Raw genomic sequence first — 13,664 nt, forward strand, 5'->3', positions numbered from 1 at the left:
CATCCCAAATACTGCAGTAGCCTACAGTAGGGGGCGACATGTGCTCGTAGGGTCTGCCCATAACTTATGCATCCACTGTTGTCTATTTTTGTTTGCAAAATAACAATATTGACAAAAGTATCGTAAATATGTACGTATACTGCAAGTACTGTACTTAAGTACAATTTTGAGGTATTTTTACTTTTGTCCAAAACACGTCAGGAGCCGCCCGTGACGTCAGCACCAGTGCATAGAAGGCTCTGGTCAGCACGAGCCGAGGTGAAATTTGAGCGGTTCTGTATGTTTACCGCTTAAAACTTCAAGCAGCTCCAGCCTCCAGAAGAAAGTCTTCTGGACTTCAGTTTTAGAAGAACTTCTTCTGCTCACAGAGTAAAACGACTCCAAACGACCGATAATATGGTCGTGACCATTTCAAAACAGATCAACTGTGAACGATTTGAGACCAAGTAAGTTTTTAAAACGAGTGTCAGCCTGTTTACTGGTGTGAAGGACTTGATCGAGGTACCATTCACTCTGTGTTGGGAATGGATAGCTAGGCTGGTTGTCGGCCTGCTTAAGGATAGTGTGGTGTAAAGTAACTAAGTACATGTACTCAAGTAACATTTTGAGGTATTTTTTACTTTGCTTGAGTATTTACAAATTTCTGTTCTCTTTTACTTCTACTCCACTACATCTCAGACAGTCTGTCTCTCTGTCTGTCTGTATCTAATCTAATCTACATCTCAGACAGTCTGTCTGTCTGTATCTAATCTATCTGTCACTTTACTTACTGGAATCAGTCCCTTACAGCAGTGGTTCTCAAACTTTTTCATGTCAAGGACCCCCAAATTGACCCTTATTAGCCCGCGGACCCCCATTTGAAAAAATAAATCAGGGACCCCCATAAGAAGATTTTTACGGCTCTAGCAGTGATTCTCAACCATTTTAATTTCAAGGACCCCCAGTTTGACATGCATTAGGCTACGGACCCCCATTTAATGGCATTTCTATCACTTGGACCGCAATTTATATTGTAGAATCTATGTCAATTTAACTCTGAGAGTGTACAAATGGAACCAAATGGACCTGTTAGGGTCCATTTGGTTCCATTTGTACACTCAGAGTTACAAACCCTCAAGGGTCCATTTGGTGCCTAATCTATCATTTAGCCTGGGACCCCCTGGAACTCCCTCAAGGACCCCTGGGGGTCCCCGGACCCCACTTTAAGAACCAATGCCTTACAGTTCTGCTAAAATTCAGAGGTCTGCTACTGACAGTCTGTCTGTCTGTCTGTATCTAATCTAATCTACATCTCAGACAGTCTGTCTGTCTGTATCTAATCTATCTGTCACTTTACTTACTGGAATCAGTCCCTTACAGTTCTGCTAAAATTCACAGGTCTGCTACTGACAAAGGACTTACAGCAGAGGGCTTCTGCAAGGTTGGTATCTATCAATCACTCCATGTGATGTTGGCTTTTTCTCAGTATTATAGCCTAGCCCTAGAAGCAAGGGTTCCCAAACTTATCAGGCCGTGACCCCTCAAAATAATGATATTTGCGAGGCGTTGTGAGCTTGTAAATAGACTATTTTCACAATGTTTGCCTCTTTCTGAGGTAATATTGTCACGGTCTGTCTCTCCACCTGTCTATTTCTCTCTGTCTGTGTCTCTCCCTCTTAGTCAGGGGATATTAGCATTAGAATTTCCAATCTTGGAATAAATTCCTTACCAAAAAAAATCTTCACCATTGTGTTTGTAAAAGTGTCTAGTAACACATCTCACAAAGACTGAAATGCAGTTTCCCTAGGGGATTTTTTGACAGCTGCTGAAAGTTGGGGTACCCACCAGTGGTTTTGGTGCAAAACAAATGCTTGCAATGGATTCAGAATCATAAAAACACCCTAGTTTGACCCCTCACATGCTACTTAAAACAGAATTAAAATTTGATTTTTTTCCCCCGCATAAGGTTATGGTGGGTACCCCAACTTTCAGGAGCTGTCACAAATTCTCCTAGGGAAACTGCATTTCAGTCTTTGTGAGATGTGTTACTAGACACCTTTACAAACACATTGGTGAAGATTTTTTTTGGTAAGGAATTTATTCCAAGATTTTTTTTATATCCCCTGACTATCTGTCCATTTCTGTCTTTATTTCCACCTCGGTCACTCCCACATTCCATTCCATCTCTCAGTCCTATTTACACACCTGTCCCCACTCCCTCATCAGCCCAGAAGTGCCATGCCCATTACACACCTGTGGCAGTGGTGGAAAGTAACTAAGTACATTTACTTGAGTACTGTACTTAAGTGCAATTTTGAGGTATTTGTACTTTAGTTACTAGTTACTTTGTAGATTTTGATTATTATTACAAAACAGAACATTAAACACTTCAGCCCTATACATTTCGGCCATTTGAAAATAGCCGATCTACAAGCTCACAATGCGTTGCATCGCGCATGCTTGTAGCATATCATTTTGGTACTTTAAGTACATTTTGATGCCAATACTTTTGTACTTTTACTCAAGTACATTTTGAATTCCGGACTTTTACTTGTAACAAAGTATTTCTATTTTGCAGTATTGATACTTTTACTTAAGTAAAAATGTTGAGACCTGTGGACACTTATCCAATCAACCTACTACCTATAAAACCGGACTCATTGCACACACTCATTGTCAGTTCATACCTTCCTCTCTTGATTTTCTGCCATGGAGGTTTTGTCTTCTTTGCTCCTCTGCCTGCTATTTTAGGTTTGCCTCATTCCTCATTAGGTACTTCAACTTCTACTCTGTTTGTTGTCTATCTGCATTTTGGGTTCAATTCACTCTGCATCCTTGACAAATATTTGACAATTCTTTTCAAGCTGATCATCTGGGGACCTCCCTGGAAGTGAAAAGCTTATTTACTGATTTAACTGTCAAGTTCAATCTTTCTAATACACTTTACACAATATTTGTCTAATATCTTTTACAGCTTTTCGATGGTACGTGCCTATTAACAGATTCTATGTACTCTTTCAAAGGTGACACTTGAGTATTGTGTGAAATGGAAACGCCACAAGTCTTCCACACACAAAAACACTGAAGGACCCAGCCTCACTGAGGACTCTGTCCACCGCAATATGAGAAGTAAACGGCAGACAAGGGGCAACAGTGTCCCAGACGAGGGGACCACCAGGGACTTGCTCGACATCATCGATGACGAAGCAGTTGTTGACACTGGAGATTGTGGAGAAGAGCTGCTACAAGTGGCCGACCAAGAATCAACTGAGCCATCAGACCTGCAGTGTCCCTCTGAACAGTCATTTGACAGCACGATGTCTGGCCCTTCCTTCCCACATATGATGCAGGGTCCACTGCTGGGCCTGTGTTCTGGGTGCCGAATGTTGTACCAAACAGCCAAGAAGAAGAAAAGGCCACTAAAAAAAAAACTCTTAGATAATGGTGAGCAGTGTTTTGTCCAGTATATGTTAGAATGCTGGAAAACCTCAGCCAAATAGTGGTAACATTTTGTAGGGCCCCCGTTTCTCTGCAGTCTAATCCGACCGGTACCCAACCTTCACTTGACTGTTGTAAAAATATTCTCTAAACATTTAATTGGCTGTTAAATGTCTGAAGTGGATGGAACATTTTGCTGAAGAATTAGCTATGTTTTGTATGAGTGACATGGTGTTGAATTGGGCTTTGATTTGTTCACCAGATCCTACTTCCTTGACATGTGATCAGTGGGTCATGCAGAAAAAGCGCAGCACAAGAAGACTACACAGGATGAAATTGTAAATGTGCACTAGCAATACGTTTGAAGGGATTGGTGTTGTCAGATTCCTGGTTCATCAGCCGTAGCAGCTTTGTTAACTCTGTTAACTTTCCAGGACTCGTTGGGACCACCACGTCGTAGAGAGATGTGAGAGCTTCCGTAAGAAACAGCAGAAGGGAGAGTGGGACCAACCAACCTGCTCCAGACGACACACTTTCCTAAAGAGGTAAAGTGATGTCCACATGTGGACCTGCAATGCACTGGTGTCCCCTTTTCTTTTTTGTGTTTAATTGTGAACGGAATATCTTTATGGCTCACTGTTTAACAAGAAAAAATATCGGCTTCTATTCGGTCTACATTTTTCATCTACCAGTCAGTGTTTACGGTAACCGGAATAGTGGGCCCCTAAGAACTCTGGCACCGTTTTGTAATATTTATTTAATCTTTTATATTTACATTTATTGTATAAATGGGAGGCCATGACATTTAAGCCTTAAGGCATAATAATTTTACAATTGTTTGTAAATTATACAAACCTGTGGATAGCCAGTCATTTTGGGCATCAAAAAGAAGTTGAAGGAAAAGGGTTTTGGTCTGAAAGTGATAATGATGTACCTTGCATGTTCAAATCATGTATACTTAAATCATGTATACTTAAAGGTAGGCTAAGTGATTTTCTTTGGTTAAAATAACTGCTCTATATTCTGATAGTACCTATTGCTTAGAGTGTTTGTTCAGTAACGGGTTTCTCCATGTTTCTCCTGCTCTTTATTAAACCGATTTTTTTTTTTTAGATCAGGATACCAATTTTATCCAATCAGGATAGAGAACAGACAGGATATGAAACTGCAACACTATAAAAATGAGGCTGATAAATGGGTACTCTCTCCTGATTGGCTGACATTTTGTCACCTACCTGGAAAAAGCATTTTCTGTAGTTCACCCAAAAAAGTAGTTATTTTTCACCCCAAAAACGACTTATTTTCTATCAATTGCACACCCCATGAAGCCTTGAATCCATGGATTTATTTATGTTTGTGGCATTAAGCCAATAATTTGATTCCCGTCTCCTACCAGCTAATCCGGTAGGAGACACAAAGTAGATTATTTGTGTCTCCTACCGGATACACACCCGGTCATCAAATTATTGGTTTAGGAATGCCACAAAAATAAATCCATGAATTCAAGGCTTCATGGGGTGTGCAATTGAAAGAAAATAAGTAATTTTTTGGGTGAACTCCTCCTTTAAAGAGCTGGAAGACAGGGAAGACCACTGTTACTGAATAAACACTCTATAGCAATGACTACATCACAATATAGTGCTTTAACAAAAAGCTTATAGTTTTCACCTAAAAATATCACTTACCCTACCTAACATTATTTCTGCCAATTTTCCAAAGCATAAGTTTATTCTTTTATTTTGTATTTTGGGAAAAAAGCCAACTCGACCTGTATTCGTGTTTAAATGCAATAGATCTATGTAATGGGGGATGTTCCCACATATCATGAACATATGTAAAAGTGTGCACTGTAGGGAAAAAAGAACAGTACTGAATACCAACTGTCACTATCATTCTAGAAACCTTAAGCAGTCTACGGTGGGCAGTAAAAGGGGAAGAAGGACCTCAAGGAAGAGCAGGAGAAAACGGCTCAAAGACGTCGCCCGAAACAGGCGCCTCACCATGCAGCCACGCTTGGGTGACAGCGGCCTTCACAGCCTCTCCGACCTTCACAGTGACCCCAGCCTTCTCAGTGCCTCCAGCCTTCAGAGCAACACCCTTGACCCAAGCAACATCAGCTCATATAGCGACCCAGTGCGCAGTGAGGAGGATGGGTCTATTGTTGGATGCTTTGAGGTGATCTCCACTTCTGAAAATGTCAACGGAACCGGCCAGCTGAAAAAGTCTCCTCCAAAACAGAGCGCAGCAAAGAAGAGGGCCTGTTTCAATGAGTTATTTGCTCAAGCATTTCACAAGAAGAGTTCGATTATGCGAGAAAAAAGTTAGTAAGATCACTCAGGGTGTATTGTTACATTTTATGTATTGTCACATTTTATTCGGATGCCCATTAGCTGATGCTGACACCCCAGTCTTCCTGGGGTTCGTTGCAGGTATACACATATATATATGTGTGTGTGTGTGTGTGTTTGTGTGTACAGTTGCAGTGATCCTTTTGATGTATCAAAACATGTATGGGCTCACCCCGGAGCATGCTCTGACACGGATACATACATACTGTATACAGGATAAGCACCAGCCTCACATGGGACATTTCTTTGTATAAATACAATACATTTAAATATGTTGGCGTCACCTTTGCGAGTTTACAGTTACAATTTTATCCAATGTCCCTTTGATGCCTGTTTTGCATGATACAGTGGTTTATAAAATAAATGCATGGATAGGATGCTGACTGTACAAAATAATATAAATGCTCCTAGATTCTGTCATAATGAAATGAATGATTGGAATATTTTGAAGGTCAGAAAATGAAAACTGAAAGTACATTTGTGTGTTTTTAGGTTTGACTGTTATATAGAGGACAACTGGACAAGGCTAGTGCACTGAATTCTTGAAGATGTGTCACTGATTGCACTTAATGCTTTTATTTTGAAGGCACAGTCATGTCATTTCTGGTGTCGCTGATCGGTCTGTGGGTGTATTTAGGAAGTGAGCACTATGGATAGATTTGTGCTGTTTGCATACAGTTTACCGTAGATAGTTATTGAAATGTTTAGGTAGATATTATATTGTAATTAAAGTAAAATTTCCCTTCTCCAACCAAGCATTTTGAGTTCCTCATAGGAACAAAATGGGTATGTAATATGTATGTCATCTCCAAATAAACTGATGCCTACTGCTGTTAGCTTGCCTAGGTCATTGGAAGGAATCTATGCTATCTATTGAATGTTTATACTGTAGGAACGGAGGCTTGGACTGGTACCGTTTTTGTGTTGGTATTTATTTGATTGCATCGTGAATGCATAGCATTTCTAGCGTTGCATGTGTTATAGGTAGGTACTTTATTCATCCCCGAGGGGAAATTAACACATGGTAACGGGAAGAGTGGGCTCCTCAAAGTTAAATTGTCTATTTTCTCCCCCAAAATGTAAATAAAATAAAGATGCTTTAGTTTAGAAAATGGTCCTAGTCAAGTATACATGTCATGACATTTTTCTACAATTGTTGCTACAACCTATGGGTAGCCATTAGCTGTAGTATACAACCCTCGTAGACGTATTTATGATTCTGACGTTTTCAATCTACGAGAGTTGTAGGGTGCACTTCCCATAGTGACCTGGACTTTCTGCACTATGCCCCGTAGACACTCCAAACATTGTACAAAATGAAAATAAATGCGCTTACCGCCGAGCCCCAAATGTTAACTGGGTCTACGGGGTAGTAGTGTAATGTAATAATCCATATCTTTCAATAAAGAAGTGTTTTAATGCCGTCTGTGGCCGAACGCCATTTTTTCACCCTCGTTTACTTCCTGTTTACATTTAGTGTAATTCCGGGTTTCACCGGATGCGCCCCCTCACTTCCCGTCACTACCGCCCATTGGGAACTTCCGACAGAATCGGCCACAGACGGCATTAAAACACTTCTTTATTGAAAGATATGGATTATTACATTACACTACTACCCCGTAGACCCAGTTAACATTTGGGGCTCAGCGGTAAGCGCATTTATTTTCATTTTGTACAATGTTTGGAGTGTCTACGGGGCATAGTGCAGAAAGTCCAGGTCACTATGGGAAGTGCACCCTACAACTCTCGTAGATTGAAAACGTCAGAATCATAAATACGTCTACGAGGGTTGTACACTACAGCTAGGTAGCCATGTCATAATGCGCTTAATCAAGAAGTTGAAGGGTCGATTTAGGTCTGATAATGAATGATGTACCATTACATTGCATGTTCAAATCACGTATAGCCTACTTTATATGATTTTAGACCAATTTTTACATTTTGCCAATTTAACTTTGCCCACTCTTCTGATCACACGGGGAGAGCTGCACACTCTTGACTATTTATATAAAAATACAAGTAATGTTTTTGTGTTCTACAGCTACTGTAAAGTAGCCTATTCACACATGTATGGATCCTTCAAAGTGTTTGTTTTCATATCATTATCTACTGTCCCCTTCATTGTCAAATTCATTTAAATACAATGCCTTTTTTTTTTACGTTGTAGGTACAACTGCTCAGTCAGTACCCCACACAAAATAAGAATAGGCTACCCATACAACTTACAGCTTTCAAAAAGGTGTAATGACATTGAACAAAGATATATTGAGTAATTGTTTTAGAAGTTACTTGTTTGTATCTACTGAGTTACTTTAAAGTATGGTGTTAATGTAACGATGGGAACTCGATCATCTCATGTGACAGGCATGTTTTTTAACTGGGTTGTTGGTGCATTGCTTCAAATCACATGTGTTGATAACATCCCTATCTCCAATGTATGTGCTATCCTTCTGCGCTTGCAGAATGGCTCCCTTCCTTGTCTCCATACAATCTCCTCATTCCACCTCTGAGGTTGATGACCGCTGCAATGTGGGAAGTGGTTCGTCTGAGGAACATCAACCACTATGGAAAAGTTGAGGAGTTTGTGTCCATGATGGCTGAGGCCATTCCTGAGCTTTTAAGCAATAAGCAGATGAGCCTGCTTATTTTGGGACTAAGAGCGAAGGTAAGAGGTGGTTCTTTCTTCCAGAACTTCGTTAGATGTTCACCTATATAAGCTAAATAATTCCAATAACATTTGCCTAATAGACTCGCTACTTAAGTCTAGTTGAGTCCTACAAACTTTTCATAGTGGCTGTTGGATTGCTTAAATGCATTTAAAGATAATGAGGACTTTGACTTGTTTGTGGGAGTAGCTTATTGGGATTTTCTTTAACAATCTTAATTTACAATGCAGGTATATTTGTATCGCAGCCTTTATTAATTAGTGTTAATTCATAAGGAAATGACTACTGGTTCATTCCTCCTCCAGATGACTTTACAGCTGTTAGGTTCAGAACACCCGGAGGATGTCAGGAGTGTTGAAACATACCTAGACAGACTCCAGAAATCATGCTCAAAACAGGTGTGTGATACTTGCCAGTAGGGCCGAAAACATATCGAAACCAATAACCATAGTCTAATCCAGTGGCTCTCAATCTGTGGGTCGGGACCACCAGGGGGGTCCTCATATGATTTTGGGGGGGTCCCCAGATGACAAGTAAAGTGACAATTTAAGGGCTTTAAGACCTTTTTAATACCTTTTTTTTTTTTAAAGAATTACTGCATCAAAAGCAATAAAAAAGCTACACTATAAAAGCTGGTCAAACATTGACCAAATTGTCAAATAGTATTGGAAAGAGGCAACATTTTGAAAATAAGATCACCACGCCTCGCAGATAATATTTATCTGTGGAACCGAGTCAAACTAAATGCAATGCCTCAACTCCTAATCTGTATCCTAACTTGACAAGTGCTTGTCAGGGTGGGGGGTCCCTAGTTCAAATATGATTATTTTGGGGGGTCACGGCCTGAAAAGGTTGAGAACCACTGGTCTGATTTCCGGAATTAATCGACAAAAACATTTTATAATTATTTTACCAATTACTCACTAAAGTAATATATATTACTTTTATATATTACTTAATTGTACAATGGTATGTGCTAAAATAGCTGATCTAGCTAATGCTTTGCGAAGCTCACAATGCATTACGTTGCGATGCGTTGTAAGCTTGTAGATCAGCTATTTTCACTTTATTTTTTAGTAATCGTTAATTAATCATAATCGAGGCAAAAGTTTGAAATAACCATGATATTGATTTGAAGTCATATCGCCCAGCCCTAGTTGCCAGTCTTGATTTTCAAATGGTGACTTGTTGTAAGTGATCAGCTGGTGAGATCTGTACTTTTTACTTTACAGGTTGAAACAGGAAATGAAACTCTTGAGCATAACTTCCTGAGGTTTGTTAAGAACCTTTTAGAAGACCCAGATGGGAGGGAACACTTCCTGAAGGTAAAACTGTGCTTAGTTCTAACCTTATCCTTTGGGATAAAGAGGAAGAATGATGTCGCAATTGAAAAGATGCTACACATACTTCTGAATCATGCTAGGAGTTAGGTTGATTTGATGTGCATTAATAAGCCAGCAATCTTTTTGCCTGGGGGTCCAGATGGGAAGTGACACTCCTTGACGTTTTGGCATCTTCTTTTGGGACAGAAGCACTAGCAACTAGGTGTGTCGGTTAATCGAACTAATCTATACAATCGATTATGAATAATAAGCGATAATCTATATTTTAATAACATTCATTATCTTTCCCTATTTTGGGCATGTCATTATAGGCTAAATGTTTCATGTCATCATAGCCGATCTACAAGCCCACAATGCTCCGCGATGCATTGTGAGCTAGAAGGTTATTTTCAAAATGTTTGCACAACACTGTTGTGCGATGAAATATACAATAACACTAAGTGCTTAATCGATTCGTTGATGATTTTAATTTGTTATATTATAAACGCGCTTCTCGATTATTCGATTAATCAAAAAAGTAATCGGTAAAATAATCGCAATGAAAATAATCGATAGTTGCAACCCCCCAACAAATCGGGATGGACCTCTCCAGGCTAGCACTCTTTCACTTCACTGTTTCTGTTTGACAGAATGTGCTTCCTGTGGAATATGGTCCTGACTTTGATGCAGCGCTGGAGACAGTGGTCTGTGCGTTCTTCACCAGACTGGAGGAGCTGCTGCCAGTACCAGACTTCAAACAGGTACACAGACTAGACTCACTGCTGAATAAGGTGTGTGACCTCACTGTTAGTTTCGGAGACAAACTGTATTAGTATACAGTAGTTCATTGAAGTTGTATGTTCATTGTATTTTTACTTTGTTTTTTAAAGACTGCACTATGGATCAGTGACACTCCTACTGTGCTAGAAGAGTTTGTGCAGTGTGTATCCAAAATGACTGACCTCAAAACGCTGCTCATTAGCAAGAAGTGCTTTGGAAAGCTGTCTAAGACAGAGATAAGTGGTATGTATGTATATTATGTACGTTTGAGTCCTGAGTTGTATGTAAATATATCATAACAGTCATCATAAGACTATAAAGGTGGAGAGAAGAGGTCGGGAGAACAATGTAGTGCCTCGAAGAGGCTTGGAACCTAGCACAATCTAAATGAATCTAAATCACATCCTTAACATTGGTGGTTGAGAAAAACTAATCTAAGAAACAAAACAAGAACACGAGTAACCAGGAAATATCTGCATAGTAAAGTTTAAACTAGCATCAAGAAGGGCCACAAGGAGAGTGAAGTGCTGCAGTATGTACATGGCCTTCATCATGGACACGTTTCATCTACATAGCCTTCATCAGGGAGTTCACTCCCTGATCAAGGCCATGTAGCCCTAAAATACGTCAGCATTTTAATCTGTTCCAACTGTTTAACTGTTGGGGTATTGTTGTATTTTGCTTTTAATCTTAATTTATAGTTATAAGTCGTGTGTGTGTGTGTGTGTGTGTGTGTGTGTGTGTGTGTGTGTGTGTGTGACGTGTGTACTCGCGCGCACACACACACACACACACACACACAGTATATATATGTGTATGTGTTCATCACACATACATTGTGTTTTTATTAATTTGTCCTCTTTTATTCTCTGATAGTATCTTGTCCATCAGAAGATCGACTCTTCACCTCATTATCTCAACTTCCCCCATTGAGCGAGACCCATACATCCTACCAGACTACCTGCGACAGTGAACCAGAATCCTCTCTTCACTGTGAGAGCACATGCTTGGAGTTACAGGATGGAGTATGGCCACCTAACAAGGAAACACAGACTCTGGAAAGTGATGTTACAGGACAGACAGAGGACATACAGAGAAAAAGTGTTGACGAATTAGACATAGTGGAGTGTGAGAACCAATCCTCAGATAGCACCCAGGCTCCTTCAACCTCATTTGAAGTTTCTACATCCTCTACCTCTGTGATTGGGACCCCACGGCAACGGGTCGCCCACAAATGCCCTCAGTGTGGGAAATGCTACATTTACCGCTATGAGCTTCTCGAGCATCAGAGGCTTCACACAGGGGAAAACCCTTACAAGTGCTCCCAGTGTGGAAAGGCGTTCAGGAGAACCTCCGACTTGTCCACTCACAGGCGCATGCAGTGCACAAAAGCGGCATATATCTGCATCAAGTGCGGTAACAGCTTTGAATCCATACAGGATAAGTTTAGACACCAGTGTCCTCAACAGGTCCAAAGGTTTGACTGTCCCCAGTGTGGGAAAAGTTTCAAGAAAATGTATTTGTTGGGAAAGCACCAGCTCACTCACACCCAAGACCGTATTTTCAAGTGCAAACAGTGCGGGGAAGCCTACCCCAGCATGAGTGAACTTAGAAGCCACCAGAGGATTCATCCTCCTGAACAGTCCAACCAGTGCATGCAATGTGGTAAATTCTTCAGTTCTAGCGCGTGTCTGGCAGCTCACGAATTGCGTCACAACCAGCAGAGAACTCAGATCTGTGCTCGCTGTGGGAAAGGATTTAAGAATAAATACGACCTGAACCTTCACATGCGCAGTCATACAGGCGAGCGACCGTTTCAGTGCACCTACTGTGGAAAACGTTTCTCTGTGTCAGGAAATCTTAACATACACATAAGGACACACACAGGGGAGAAACCCTATCTATGCTCCGACTGCGGCAAGGCTTTTGTTTCAGCCGGTGAACTGCAGATCCACAGACGCACCCACACAGGGGAAAAGCCGTACAAATGTTCTGTGTGCGCTAAAGGCTTCACCATGGCAAGTAAACTAACACTTCACATGCGCGTCCACACAGGGGAACGGCCATATGTGTGCACAGAATGTGGGAAGGGATTTTCACGTGGCAGCGAATTGAAAAAACATACACTCAATCACTCAGGGGTGAGACCCTATGCTTGTCAACTATGTGCAAAGACATATACATGCCTCAATCACCTAAAGAGGCACTTGAAAACCCACAGAAAACTTAGTTCCACACAGGTGCTAACAAAATACACCACCATTGCTGAGATTCAATAAAGGTCCATCTATTCCCATGTATTGTGAGCCTAAACCATTACCTGATGTAGGTGTATAAAAGCAATGTTCTGCTAATAATGTGATGGCTCTATAACTTATACATTACGCCGTTGCTTCTCCAATGGCCTTCACGTCTCAGAAGTGTGACTTTGTCTGCATGCATGCATGGCAGGGTGTTGTAATTGGTCATGCGTGTAGCTGTGTACAAGATAACTGAAGAACGGACATGAGGGACTTTCACTAAACTTGGTGGAAATTATCAGTAGATGTTCACTTTTGTGCCATCAAGGTCAAAATTGCATAATCTCCCAAGTCCCAGGAAAGGAGAGATGTAATGTCGAGAACAATATGTTGGTGCAGGACGGGCGTGGTTTGCATCCTCGCGTCAAGTGCATCTTTAATCACTTTGTGTTTGATTTTACTGCCTTTTGATACATTCATTCTTTAAGATGAAGGTTTGAAAAAGCTTGAAGTGCACTTGTTAGGCCATTCATGTAATACTTATCACCAATATGTCACCAGTACTAGCATCTACAGTATGTTCAGCCAGAAACTTGCCAGTCGAAATACAGTTTTAAACTAGTACTACTTGAGTTGGCCACATGCTTGTGTCAATATTTTGTAAATAGTAATAAATTGTATATGGGGCTACATTTTACAATGACCGAAGCATTAACTTTTTATTAACAGGTGAATTGGATTTGATTGTTACCTAGGCCTAATCTATAGTCATTCTATATGGAATAGGCCACATGCATTTAAGTGCAGTATACAATTTAGGCATTTAGTAGACAGCATTACCAAAATGTATACAAAAGGTGCTAAAAGGATAACACAAACGATATTTAGTTA

The 13,664-nt window shown here is 40.5% G+C and overlaps 1 protein-coding gene across 1 annotated transcript; it reads left to right on the plus strand.

Annotated features, from left to right (window-relative positions):
* The first annotated feature begins 6,201 nt into the window (after positions 1–6,201).
* Positions 6,202–13,596, plus strand: LOC308093735 (uncharacterized protein). The gene is made up of 7 exons (XM_080440065.1): positions 6,202–6,551; positions 8,228–8,430; positions 8,737–8,829; positions 9,664–9,756; positions 10,404–10,514; positions 10,644–10,776; positions 11,410–13,596. The coding sequence occupies exons 1-7, from the start codon at positions 6,548–6,550 to the stop codon at positions 12,810–12,812; spliced, it is 2,040 nt and encodes a 679-aa protein (XP_080296191.1). The 5' UTR covers positions 6,202–6,547; the 3' UTR covers positions 12,813–13,596.
* Positions 13,597–13,664: the final 68 nt, after the last annotated feature.

The sequence above is a fragment of the Gymnoscopelus braueri genome, assembly GCF_963280865.1.
Source record: "Gymnoscopelus braueri genome assembly, chromosome: 10".
NCBI lineage: Eukaryota > Metazoa > Chordata > Actinopteri > Myctophiformes > Myctophidae > Gymnoscopelus > Gymnoscopelus braueri.